Below are 14117 nucleotides of genomic sequence, written 5' to 3'. Positions count from 1 at the left end.
TGTTTTCTTCTTCAGTTTTCAAGGTCAGATTGTTGGTGAAGCACTCTACAATGCAATTCACAAATATTTACTGAGCACCTAGGATGTGACAGGCATTTTGCTTACCACTGTAGATTTGGTATATGCAAAATAGAATGGTCTCTGCCTTCACAGATTTAAAATGTACAGGCTGATGGAGTGCACTAAAGACTTTTGAGGAGAATTATAAGCATCTCTTAGGGAGATCAGTCATTAAATTTGGACCAAATGTGACACCCATGCATCTACTTTTTTGCTGATCAAGAAGGTCAATAGATCTTAGAAAGTGCAAACCAACAAGAGAAGTCTGATGGTTGTCATCACTGAGTCTTTCTGAGCTTAAAAATAAATATTTTTGTAAGTTTTATACCTCTCCATATTTCATTTCCATTTCCATTCCCATTCATTCTGCATGTTAAGTAAGCTTTCTCAGAAATTTTGCATTTCTAGATTAAATTTTGGGCTATTTACACCAAAGTACTCATGTTTCTCCTAAGCAATCCTATTTTGAGGCCTATTTTTATGTCTGAGATGCTAGCCTATGATTTAAAACCAAATAAATAAAACAAAAAATAAACTCTCCAAGGCACATTATTATAATTAATTGCTAATCATGCACCCCCCTACCCCCATTTCTCCAGAAGCTTCTCTTCCATGTCAGATATTTCAAAAGCCAAATCTGAACTCTGGCAAGATAATGACCATACTGCTTAATGCCCCTCATTCCCTTCATTATTCCATCCAATTATGGCATCCACAAAGTACTCTAGAATAGGAGATTCTGTTTCAAGAGATGAGTATATGTAACAGCTGTTTATTTGCAAATACCAAATATGATGAACACATGGCACAGAACGATGGTTAATTTTTCATGCTAGTTTCTTCTCATTTGGATTATCCACTAACCTTTTTCCCCTCTTTCAATTCTGCATGTATGGCAACTAGCCTAGTTTTTTCCCCACTAAGCTCCACTGGAATAAAAATGATTCCTGGATCACCAAGGGTCTCAGATACCCAAGGAAACACAGCATAAAAAAACAGCTTAAGCTTTTAGTAGCAGTAGTGATCATCGAAGTCATAATAGCAGCAGTAAATTGGGCATGTATTTACTTATTATGTGCCAGGAACTGCAAAGGGGACTCTACTACATAATTTATTATTTATAACCTTACAACAGATTGGATGCCATTATTTCCATTTTATAGATGAAAAAGTTGAAGGTATAAAGCTTAAGCTACTTACCCAAAGCCACAAAGCTGCTCGAAGGCAGAGCTTTGATTTAAACCCAGATCTACCAAACTCTGCCACACACCCCCCACACACACCAAGATGCGATACGGTGCATCAAGGGAAATAAGATTCAGGCACAACAGAGGCTCCCAGCAAATGACCACTTTATTGCTTGCACAGCACAAAGGGAAAAGAGCAGGAGAAAAGATCCCACCTTGACCAGTCCCCCAAGGAGGCCAGCCACTGGGTCAGTGTCAGTGGATGTTGGTGGATGACAGCTTCACACGCCTCTCTTTGAGTAGGCAATGAGAGTCACCTGCACCTACTGAGCTTTTATAGACTGGGGGTAGAGAGCAAGGAGTGTGGGCTCTGCAAATGAGCAAGCAGTGTACCCTGACAAGCAGCTGGGGCTTGTTAAGATTTAACACCTCCCCTGGCTGCCTGAAGTTTTTTGCTAAATAAAAACATATTGAATCCGGCAAGCAAACAAGCACAAATGGAAACATACTAAGCACCTGCACACTAACAAGCAAGATTGGAAGAGGAGGAGTGTAGATGAGGGTTGGGATCATCCCTGAGTGTTAACTTGACCTCCCCAGCACCCTGTTCCCCATCACACACACAATTTACACTGAGAATAAGATAGAAGAGTAAGGAGGGATGAGAGGTGTGGGGAAGAGTAGATAGACAGAGGAAGATGGCTAACAGAGAACATTCTCAATCAATATTAATTCATTAAGTGAACATCCCACTGAGTGCTACATACTCTCCAGGCTCAGTGTCTGTTAATACCCCACGTCCCTTTCTCTGAAGAGGAATGTTTGCTTTAGAAGAGAATCTCCAGCAAACTACTGCAGTCCTCTACTCTAAGGGTTTCACCACGAGAGCACAGGGGGGAGAGAGCGGGGCCCTGCCACGGGGAGTTGGGGAAGGTTTCCCAGATAAAGTGCCTTCTGAGCAGAAATGTGAGCAATACATGAGCATTCTCGAGCTATCTAACAGTGGAAAGACAGAGGCCTGGAAGATGGAGGGATGCTCCGGGAACCTCCAGTGCTTCTGTGGACTGCAGAGGAGGATGCATGGTGAGGACTGTGGGAGGTGAGAGCAAGGGCAGGGGCCTCTGATAGCACCTTAGGATCGGGCCTTAGGAAAGGGAGCAAGGAGTGGGAGCCGTCACAAGGGAGGAGGCAGGTGAGGAAACATGGACCTGAACAGGGCCACCCACGTGGTGTAACACACGAAGTTTTCAGCTGAACTGGATTGTCAGGGGTCTTTAAATACGATGATGGATTATAATGGGCTAACAAAGGGGGACTTTTGGTGGAAAGAAGAGTGAAAGATAGAAAGATAATAGTGGCCCTGAATCAGAACCTTGCATTCCAGGAAAATGAAGATATAGCCTAAGACAATTAGAACCTTGAGCTGAGAGGGAGATAAGGCATTTCTGAATGGGAGTGGACTGCTGAAATGAGAGGCGGGTGTCCTGGAGACAGAAAGATGTCCCTGCTTCTGAATAGCAGACTCAAGATAAAGGTGAGGATGAAAAGACAGGATGATAGTTCCATTACCTGTAACTACAAGTTTTTTAAAAAGTGCTTCAAGTGAAAAAAAAAAAAAGCCTTGAATTAACAACATATCAATAACCAGAGCATAATCTGAGAAACCATTTAGATGGACAGGCATAGTTAAGTACTATCAGGGCTTGGGACACTATTTTATTGCTCCTCTGGGGAACATTTTTTCTGCTTTGTGGAAAGATGCCTAGTATCAGTCAAGTTCTTCTTGATCTGGCTGTTTAACGGTTAACTAGACTACGGTATGTCTTTAAACTATCAGATCTGGACGTTGACTGTAATCTCTCCCCATAGCTAAGAAATGGGACTTCGACAGAAACTTTTGTGAAAACTATACTACTATTACAGCACTATACAATACCAGCAGTATAAATTTAATAAGCTCTGACTTGTTATTCTATGGTACAAAATTTCTGGTGGCATAAAGAAATCAAAAGGTATTGCTTATAACAGATTATAAGTGGACTTGATACAGGCATAACTTAAACTGCAGTACCTTTGACATAGCAATTTTTTCTTCTGGTTTGCTGGCTTCTGCTTTTCTATCTTTATTTGCTTATCAATCCCAGTGCATATACTTTGAAAGGGAGCTATGGACAAGAGTCATGGGATAGAGATAAGTTTGACAATGCAGACGTCCTGGCAACCATTTAAGAATGCAGCTGCAGCAGTAAGGCAACTATGAAGTACAGAGTGGACAGCCTAGATTTCCATGTCACTCAAACCCCAGTTCAAGTCCTAGCTCTGTATCTTCATTACTCTAAGACATAATGCATGCAAAACACTTGATCCAACGCCTGACATGCAGTAGACACTTGATAAATAGAAGCTGTTATTACATTAATATTAATTTAAAGCATGAAAGGAAAGTGCTAGAGCCAAAGTATGACAAAGCTCCTTACTTAAGACCATAAAGGCCATCTTCCAGTCAAATGTAAATCCCTCTGCCAACTTCTCCTTTGACTATCTTTGAGGCATAAACTTGCCTAAAGCTGTTACAAGTACAAGAGACTGACACTTTGTGTCAGTTTCTTGCCCTTTGTATTCTTTATAAGGGGCTCTAAAAGGCAGGAGATTATAAAAAGAAAACTCAATTTTTGGTCTTACCATTTTTATCTGCTCTCCTCAGTATCTGGAAAGGAAAAAGGAAAAAAAAAAGCATTACTAATTTTTGTAAGTATTGCAGTAAAACATTATACTCCAATGAAATTTAATCATTAGTACACAAATTACAATTTTAACTAAAGGTTTATCAATTGAGATCTTTTTGTAAAAGCCAACAACTGAAAACAACCCAAATGTCCACAAAAGGTGGTTGGATAAACTATGCTATACCCATACAATGGAATACTACTGAGCAATAACAAGAAATGAACTAGTGATGCATGCAATGACTTGGCTTTCAAAATAATTATGCTGAGTAAAAAACCTAGGCTCGAAAGAGTACCTAAAGTATAATTCCATTTTTATAAAATCCTAGAAAATGCAAACTAATCTACAGTGACAGAAAATAGAGTAAGGGTTGTCTGGGAATGGAAAGCACATAGAGGGATGGTTTACAAGAAGGCCTGAGGAAACTTTTGGGAGGTAATAGATATATGTATTATCTTGACTTGGGTAATGATTTGTAGATGCACGTTTATGTGAAAACTCTTCAAATTTAAATTTCAAATATGTACAGTTTTATGTAAGTCAATCCTACCTCGATAAAGCTGGGGAAAAGGAGAAAAAAGAAATTAAGTGTGAATAAATGGCAGTTCATATGTCGATAGTAAGTCTTTACTTCCATGCATTGATTATATTATTTGGGCCTATTCAGAATGATCTGCAGTGAATACGAACTGTCTGGTCATCTACGGCCATTATTCTTTGGTAATGATTTCTAAGTTTCTTCTGGAAAACCAGTCTTTCCTCCACTCTTGCCCAGGTGCTCCAGGGCTGGGCAGAGGACTCAAGCCTGGCAAACAGGGTGTCACAGCCACCTGGTCATGGCAACTGTTCAGACATGAATGTATTGGGGTTAGTGAATGATAGGCCAAGGCCTTGCTTGTGATGTTAACAGAGAGACACGCATTCTTTACTCTGGGCCTTGAATCGAGGAAGATATAGGCAAGGAGCTGCTGTCAGCCATTTTGTTATCACATATAAACTATAAGTAACATACTCTGAGGAAAGCAGAGTCCATAGAATGAATGGGACTGGATCCTGATGACCTTCTGAGCCATCCCGATTAGATGATCTCCAGCTTTTCAGTACAGGAGCCAACACAGGAGGATTTTTTTTTTAACCTTAAGACAATGTGGGTTATCCTTTCCTGTTACCTGCCATCGAATTAGACCTGATACTGCATACTTATAGAGAAAATAATCTGGATGACATAAAACATAGCTATGTTAAATACAGCACCAAAAAATATGTTCCTCTACCATAGTATAAAGAAGTTATGATTAAATAACCAGGGCTACTCTCATATTTAGTTTGCCTCTTCTTGCCACTGAAAGCATGAGCAAGAGTTCTTATTCTCAAAGTTTTCTGTTTCACTGCTTTCAGTTCTAAGACACATTCTTTATTTCTTCTGTTGACAAAATGGAGATGAAGCATGGATAAATCTAAAGTTTACTATAGTGTACTTTAGTATAAAATTCTGATAGTATTTCTAATACAATTCCACTTATGGAATTTTTCCAGCAATAGATATGTATCACCCATGTGTGAAAGAAGTTTATCCCCTTCTTTCACTAAATATATTTAATTGTTGCAGGAAGTCTGCATGCAATAGTAGGTAGGAGCTTCTACAGTTAGAACTGAATCAGACACAAATTCTTCTTACTCCAAAGAGGCAATCTCTAAGGGGGATTTTGGAGATCCCTCCCACCATCACAACATACTTCTTCCCTTCCACTGGCACTATTGAGCCCCAGCTGAAATTCAGGGAGAAGCAAATTGCCCCCTATTTCTTACTGCTGTTTTACTCTAAGATTATATTTAAGCTCTTGTGTGCTCACAAGTTTGAAGTGACTTGAATGGCTCCTGGGAAGAATAATGACACCCAAGATCTGGACCTAGGACTTCTGTTGTGTTATTTCATAAAGAACCATCAAAAGTAGCATTCAACCTCTTGGAGATGAAATTAAGATTGTAGCCTTTGCTATTAAGACAGCCCTTTGTAATTAAATATAAACTGTACTGTCTCTGCTGCAAATTTTGCCTCTGTGTCTACAGAGTAATAAAAAATGTAATGCAGATCAGAACTAAGTTTCTTATACTATGTTACATAATAATCTGGGTCAGCTAATCTTACTGATTGCTATCACTAGATAGATTGTAAATAAATTTAAATACTATGGTCTGTGAAAAGCTTAAGTGCAGGTGATACATCTTTGCTGTAATTTAAGGATTATCAAAGAGCTTCCTTTATCCCAAAAGATATTCTTTGATGGCCTCACCTGAACTTCCTCATTTCTCACTTTATGTTATTGAAGGCAGATGTTGAAATGCAAATATTACCTTAGAGGCTTAGCAAATCAACACAATAAGCACCATACACTGAACTAATACTTGCTAAGTGACTCCTCCCATGTACCAGGCTAAAATTAGATATTTCGATGAGCTGAGCAAGGCAGTCATGTAGTAGACTCCTGAGAAACTGGGATACAGGGCAGGGAATTGGGACCTGCATAAAACATGGAGTACCTTCCAGAAGAGAATCCCTAGTTGGTGAACCACAGTGTTTGGGCCTGGGCAGCCAGCAGGTGGTTTTGCTACCAGGCCCTTCGTCACCATGACATAGGATGCAGGGAAGTGGCACTGAAAGATGGATGGAGGAAAGGTAATTGGTGCATATGTTCTCATCTTCTCAATTTAGCGTAGGCGCTGCAAGTGAAAACAATTTACGATGTAGGATGATAAGAATAAAACTCAGTTTTCCCTATTTCTGCTGGTTCCTGAAACTAATACATTAACATTTACCTTGCCAACAAGAAGAGACAATGTCGGGGTTAATTGCCATTCTCCCAACCGGACTAACGTCACTCAATCAACTGTGTATGTGTCACTAAACAAGACAGAAAACTTGTTGCTGTAACAGAATTCAGTCACAGAAACATTGAACTTGTACCTGGAAAGGTGTTTTTGTTTTGACTGTCCTCTATCCATCTTACTCCTCAGTACAAATAAGTATACATAGGGCTTAAGTATCTTTGTGATGGACAATATTACTCATTTTCACAAAGCCCCTGACTATGCAGCCACTGTGCCTTATAGGTGCACATGGCTGTTCATTCTCATCTGGGGGAAGGAAGAGAAGACAAACAGGAAAGTCCACTCTCTCCTTCTCAATCTTCCGTCCTCACTTCCACCTCACCAGTGAAGTAGGGATGGGCCCTTTGCTCCTAGTGAAATATCAAAAGAAAAAAAGCCAATAAACAGTAAAAAGAAAAAGAAATCAAAGGAAAAATTAGTGGGGAGAAAGGTGGCATCAGACGGATGGAGCTGCAACTAACTGCATTTGGGATTTGTTTTGCTGTCAGGGATGAGGAGAAGGTTTGTTTTTCTCCCTTTGTGCAGCAGCAATGTTCGTTAATGTAACGGTTCAAAAGAGAGTCCACAAAATATACAGATTAGTATTCTAAATTAGAGTGTATTCTGTTATTTGGAATGCAGCAACCTGGGAAGAGACAGTCCACTGGTGTAAGAGGCAAACAAAGATCATCCCCCTTGTCCTTTGGTGGACTGCAGGCTGGACGCCTGCTCATCACCTTTCCTTGGTTGGGCCACACGTTGGCAGGGTGTGCGTGTGCACAGAACCAGCCTCCATGCCCCGACACACTCTGGTACCAGTGCTAGGTTTTCTAAGCACCCAGTGGGGGCTCAAGGGTATTTATGATGAACTGGTACATAATTCTGTCATTTTTAAAGAATTCAATTAGATTTTTAAAGAAATAGTCCCTGAAATTTGTAGATTTAGCTATTATTATTCATTCAATGTACAACACTGATGTAAATTATACTGCAAATTCATGTGACATATTTTTCCCTCAGTTTTTTTATCCTAAGAATACTCACTTCTTACTCACACCAACCTTGGGAAGTTAATTAACATACTCATTTCCAATTTGGAAAAAAAGGAAAATGAAACAAAATCACAACAGTTTGGGTAAATCTTTCTGATTTTCTTGTTACACATCTCTAGTTTCAAGCCAGCTGGGTATGTGTAGTCATTTCATTAGCAATATTCTCATAAGCAGTTTAAATCATTTTCTAGAGGATTGGTTATTCCAGTGGCATTGGAATTTAAACAATGGCAATCAAAGTTTTACTCAAAATTGGAATTAGTCTGTGTGATGCAGAAACCTCCAAAGGATTTCATTTCTGTTGCACTTTGAAATTGGTAAAGTCTATCATCTATTTATTATGAATTCAAAAAGAATTCCTTCTTAACAGGGCTAGTAGAATATATTAAACTTAATCAAATAAAATGATATATTTATATTTCACATTTTATTTTGCTAAAAGCAATTCGATCCAGAAATGAATAATTCAAAAATCCCCAAGTAACAAATCCTTTTTCATGTCACATATTTCATCAGAGTGTTAGATTTTTCACAAAATGTCTCAGAGAAAAGTGTAAACAAAGTCTTTTCTATTTGAGATAAAATCCAATGGCAGTGATTTTTTTGAAGATCTAGCATTTCACTAGAAAACAAGTATGTCAACACCTCTCATGAGAAATCACTTTTATATATTTTTAAATGTCTAGAATAATAGATATACGAAGACAAGCATGCCCTATTCATAGCCTGTAAGCTCCTTCAGGGTAGGGGCCAGATACTGTTTATTTACAGAACTTGGGACAGTGATACATATCTCAAAGTAAGTGGGATTTTACATTTTTAAAATTAAAGCTGCGCTTTGAATACTTGAGCCAAGGTTGTTGTGGCAGAGAGGATGACTTTCAACTTGTTTAACTTCAATCCTTTCATATCCATTCTATCAACAGTATTTGTTAACTGGCTAAAAAGTGACAAGGATTCACTTGATATATTTGGGAGACAGAGTTTAGGCAGGCTAGAAAGAGCGGAGGCCCCTTTTACCCTCTTTGAACCACCTTCGCAGCTTAGCCATCAGCCCTGTAACTGACACTCGTCAGCCCCTGAGGATTTCCTTCACAGGTGTGCTGAGGTGCCTTCACCCTTCCCCCAGCTCAGTTCCTCCAGGAGATTATGGCCCTGAACGCAATGGCAGGCTTGAAGGAATATCAGCCAAATCAACCATTAGGACTATAGCATCATCTTATTGATCCAAGCTGAGCAGAGAATGAGTGTTCATGAAGAATAAGCTACTGAAACAATCCCATGGAGTGACTTGTGTTTTGGTGGGAAGATGCCAGGCTAAGAATGCCTGAATCCTCCATTGGAAAAGCATGGTGAAAAGAGTGAGGAGGCTGCCAGGAGACACATTTGGACCTTTCCCTACATCATTTGCCTTAGACAGTCTTAATTATTACTAGAAGTTTCTCAATTTAAAAAAATCCAGCTAATTCAAATGAACTGACAAGGACTGCTTAGCCCCCCTCATCTTCATTATCTGCCTCACCATTAAGATACTCAACTCCTTTTCCTCCTATTTTCATCCCTCCACAAAGGAAACAGATTTGGTCTCTGGCTCACCTCCTTTTATAAGCAATATTAACTCAGAGAAGAAGAGGGGAAACCACACACAGCACTCCTGCTGCTCTTCACCCATTTTGTATCATGCCAAAACAAGACACAGCCAGCCAGAACTGTCCCCACCCAGCCAGGGACATCCGCGGAGATGGTGGGGGTGGGACTGAGGAGGGGCTGGGCAGGCAACTGAGGAATAGGAAATCCAGGAGACCTACAGGCAGAGAAATAGCTGGGCAACAGGGAGAAAAATACAGCAACCAGAAACAGGAGAAAGGGAGAGAACAGCAAAGTTGAGAAATAAATGAGAAATAAAACGGCTATAAAGATAGATCACAGCAGGAAGGCAGAGAAGTAGCAGGGAAAGGAAAAGAATGGCCATCATATCAAAGAATATCAAAGAAATGGAGGGAGTGATACTCGGAAAGCCAGGGATAGGACCAGAGAGAAGACAGTCAAAAGCTAGAACTGGTGAAGGTAATAATAGTAATTACAACATGGAGAGGTACAGGGAAGGAGAATTAACAGGGGAGAATAAAGGGGGAAAAAAGAGAGGTGGCATTGAAAAAAAGACCATCTTGAGATCTTGGCTATGGCTGTAAAAAGAAAAGCAAACGTGTTTGTTTTCCAAGGGGCTGGGAGATGGCGGGCACCACCATCTCCAGGACTTGCCTTCGTCTCTTAAAGCTTCAGCGAGGATGGGCGCTGCAAAAGGGCACACTAGAGAAGAGGTGGGCCCCTGCTCCCACTCTCCTTAGCACCCTTTAAAGCGTCCATTTTCAGCCAAACGGAGACTGCTGTTATTTACAACCAGTTCCTAAGGAAGCACAGGCTGTTAGGAAAATGTAACTTTTGGAATTTCGTTAAGGGTTGCGAAGTCTCAAGCTGGAAGTCCTGGGACAAACCTTTTGGCAAGTTGAGTGGCAGCCGTTTCTCTGTCTGGTTTCTCTGGGTGGTTGTTTTTTTGTTGTGTGTGTGCAGTGAAACCCTGGTGGATCCACACCCGAACAGAACACCCTCCCTCCCACACACAGACACACGCACCCCTCCTCCCAGGGAAAAGATGTGGGAACCACCGACCTAACTCCTTCCATCCCTACTTACGTCGAGGAAGATCGACATGCCCTTGGAGTGCTGCAAGGCAGAGCTGAGCTCTTCCGAGGAGTTGTTGGAGGACGGCGAAGTCTCCCGGGAATCCTCCATCCTCGGGCGCCCCGCGGGCCGGCGGCGGCGGGCGGGCAGGACGCACCCTCTCCCGCAAGGGCGCGGCCGCAGCTGCTGCCCCCGGCGCCCCGCGCCCGGCCGCGGTCGCCGCTGCCCCGGCTCCGAGCCCGCGAGGGTGTCCGCTCCCTCGCGCGCCTCCCTCGGCTCTCCGGCTCGGTCTCCCTCCCTCTCTCTGGCCTCCGCGCTCCCGCAAGCTCTGACTCGCCTCCCCCTCCCCTTGGCTGACGGCGCCGGGATCGGTCTCATCCCTGCTCTTAGCAACGCGCAGCTCCGCGCGCTGGAGAGGGGGCTCTGGCCCGCGCACCGCAATTGGTCAGGGGCGCAGATGGCCTGGGGCTCTTCCCACCCCACCCCGACCCGTGTGCGGGGGAAGGGAAAGGTACCCCCGACAGGGAGGGTGGGGACGAGCGAAGAGCATTTGTCCTGAGCAACCAGAGCCCGAAGGAAGGACGCCCCGCGCTCACCCACGGGGAGACCGTAACGCCAGTGGAGAGGGATTCGAGGGGGTTTTGCCTACTTGGTCTTTCGCGCCTGCAGGACTTCGCAGAAGGCGGGTGGGTTCATGGAAATCGCACGCCGCCAAGTAAGGGAGGAAGTTTAGGGTTGAGCTTAAACCATTAGACTTGGGACTCTCCAGAACTGAGTTCGAGAGCTGCTTTCTTATTTTATCTTACGATCTAGCAAGTTACTGGATCTGTAAGCCTCAGTTTTCCTCATCGGTAAAATGGTCATAATGATGACACTTACCTCAAAGGGTTCGGAGACTTAAAAGTGAAAATGCTACCAACAAAGGACCAGCACAGAGTAGGCCTCAAAAGATGTTTCGCTGTGCTAATGGGAAAGGATTGTCAGGTCACGTCCAAGCAGCAAGCTTCAGAAAGTCGAAGTTTCAATAAAGGTGCAAACCTTATCTATGTGTAAGAATTTAAGCTAGGGTAATTTTTCAGTGCTCGAGGGTTTCAGTGAGGGTTGTAAACGTTGTCGTTTGGCTACATTTCATACAGATATCCACTGTTTATTAGGCATCAAAAATGGGTAAGACACTTGCCAGCCACTGGGTGTGTTATAAAATTGAACAATTTAGGAGCAAGGTGAAACAAAGATGGTGTGAATCCGATGTCCACGTTGTGGCCTCCCAAGAAAAGAGAGTATGTTCTTTCTATTAGGCACATCATAATACAGGACAAAATTGGTGTGCCAATGGCATCTACAAAGTACTATGGATTTCTTAGGAGAGACAGTTTTTTATAATCTGGGTGTGGGGACCAAGAATGTCTTGAGGAAAGAGGTGGTATTTGAAATGTATCGTAAAGATAAGATATTCAGTAGTTGACAGAAATAGAAGAAAACCGCATTCTAGACAGATGGAAGAGCATGAGGAAAGGATGGCAGTGGGAAAGTACCGGGGCTTTGTAAGGAGTCCTCTAGGGATCTTTGTGAAAATTCTGTTCGTCCTGTCCCCCACTTACTGAATTAGAACATCAAAGTCTGCAACCCAAGCATCTCAGCTCCCCAGATACTTTCAGGGGCAGCAGCTCTGTAGCAGGGCCAGGATTAGGAAGAGCAAGCCAGGCACCTAGAGCACAAAATGTAAGGAGGCACTCACTCTCAAGGGTGACCCTGCCCTTGCACGACTCTGAGTGTGAGTACTTCGTTGAATTTTCTACCCTAATTGTCTCACTTGCCTCACCCAAGTCCCAGCCTTCTCTTTAGATCAGTTCTTGGGAGAAATGAATCAAGTTTTTCTCACCCTTGGTTATACATTGGAATCATCTGGTGAAATGGGGCCACCAATTCATTGACACTCTATCTGCAAAGAGGTAGCTTACCTCCCTTTGAATCTACAGGCTTGTGATGCTTCAAGCAATAAACTAGAGCAGAAGTGAGGCTATGTGACTTCTGAGGCTAGGTTCCTTGCAGTTCCACCTTCTTCAGTGGAATATTTGCTCTTGGAGTCCTGAGCCTCCATATGGGAAGTCTAACTGCCTTGAGCTACCATGACTTGAGGAAGTCCAAAGCTATATGGAGAGGCATATAGGCACCCTGGCTGTCAGTTCCAGCTAAGCCCTGGCTTTGTGCCCACCTGTCTAAGCAGCAGGCATGTGCCTAAAGAAGCCTCGAGGTGATTCCTTCCCCTAACCATTTGAGACATCTCCAGCCATTTGAGTTATCCCAGCGGTGACTCCAGACGGCAGACACACCTATGCCCTGTCTGAATAGATCCACAGAATATGGGAGCATAATAAAATGATTACTGTTCACTTAAAGAAATCTTGGGTTGGTCTGTTTACAAAATAGGGAACTTAAAAACATTAAAACAAAACTGATGCCTGTGCTTCACTCCCAGAGACTCATATTCAATTACCATGAATGTTGGGTATCTGAGCATGTGAAAAAGCTTCCCAGGTGATTCTGATTCTGATGTGCAGCCAGGATTAAGAACCGTAGTAGGAAACAAGCAGGGAAACACGGGAATAAAATATCAGTTGCTAAGCAGAGGCCATAGGGTGATGACCCTTGAATTTCAGAGGTGGAATTCTGAACTTAATTAGGTAGGGACTTAAAGAGACATTAGACGTAATCAGGGAGTTATTGATTAGAGCTGTGCTTCAGAAAGATTAATCTGGTAGCTCTGTGTCCTTTTACCTTATTAACTGCAAATAATGTTATCTAAACTGCTGGAATAGGCCCTTCTCTTTAACAACAGCTCATCAGAAGGAAACAGAAAATTATTGAAACAAATTGGCCAAACCATCAAATGGATACAGACTACTCAAATCACTGAAGAAGAAAGGAGGAGAGGGCTAGCAATCACGTACATGAAGGCTATGACATTACAAAATTAAAATATTATTTGTCCTGTCATTGGATGGAGGATTGAATACGTTTTTCTGCAACAAGTGCAGTTTAAGTCCAGAATATCTAACCCAAGCTCTGAGTATCCCTTAGCCCTTATATTCAGTCCTTCACGTAGCAACATCATGGCAGGAGCAGGCAAGGAAGAAGACTTTACTGATTGTAAATGAAGAACAGGAGAATAATCAGTAGTCATCACTTAAAACCAGGGAGCTCTTTGTAATACTTTAGTAAAAACACTCCTTTCACCTTTGTCAGCTACGAATGGTATTTGCCATATGAATGGATTTGCTTAGTCTCTCCATTGTTATTATACAACCAACTGGACATTATTTTTTATGCCTTGAGCAGGAAACTATGATGCTGTAGCTGACTTCTTTTTAATGGAAATGTAATGTTCATGGAAAGCTCTAACAGAAATGGATGGCAATTAGATTCCCATTCACAGCCAAATTCAACAGGCTCTACAAAGTGATAACCAAACATATTTTTAATTTTCTTTTTACATAGACAGTGAGGAATTCTGAAAACTGTTTTTCACACATTACTTTCC

At 42.1% G+C, this 14117-nt stretch overlaps 1 protein-coding gene across 1 annotated transcript in view; it reads right to left on the bottom strand.

The window, feature by feature from the left end:
* The window catches only part of NECAB1 (N-terminal EF-hand calcium binding protein 1), a 247317-nt gene extending 236424 nt beyond the window's left edge, over positions 1 to 10893 (bottom strand). The window contains exons 1-2 of the mRNA XM_012518134.4: positions 10589 to 10893; positions 3930 to 3954 (exon numbers count right to left, since the gene is read on the bottom strand). Of these exons, the coding sequence (XP_012373588.1) occupies positions 3930 to 3954; positions 10589 to 10687 (124 nt within the window). The 5' untranslated portion in view covers positions 10688 to 10893. The remainder of the gene's footprint in view (positions 1 to 3929; positions 3955 to 10588) is intronic.
* Positions 10894 to 14117: the final 3224 nt, after the last annotated feature.

Source organism: Dasypus novemcinctus, chromosome 14 (assembly GCF_030445035.2).
Source record: "Dasypus novemcinctus isolate mDasNov1 chromosome 14, mDasNov1.1.hap2, whole genome shotgun sequence".
NCBI lineage: Eukaryota > Metazoa > Chordata > Mammalia > Cingulata > Dasypodidae > Dasypus > Dasypus novemcinctus.
Note: the sequence above shows the minus strand (reverse complement) of the source record. Positions and strands in the feature narration are given on the sequence as shown.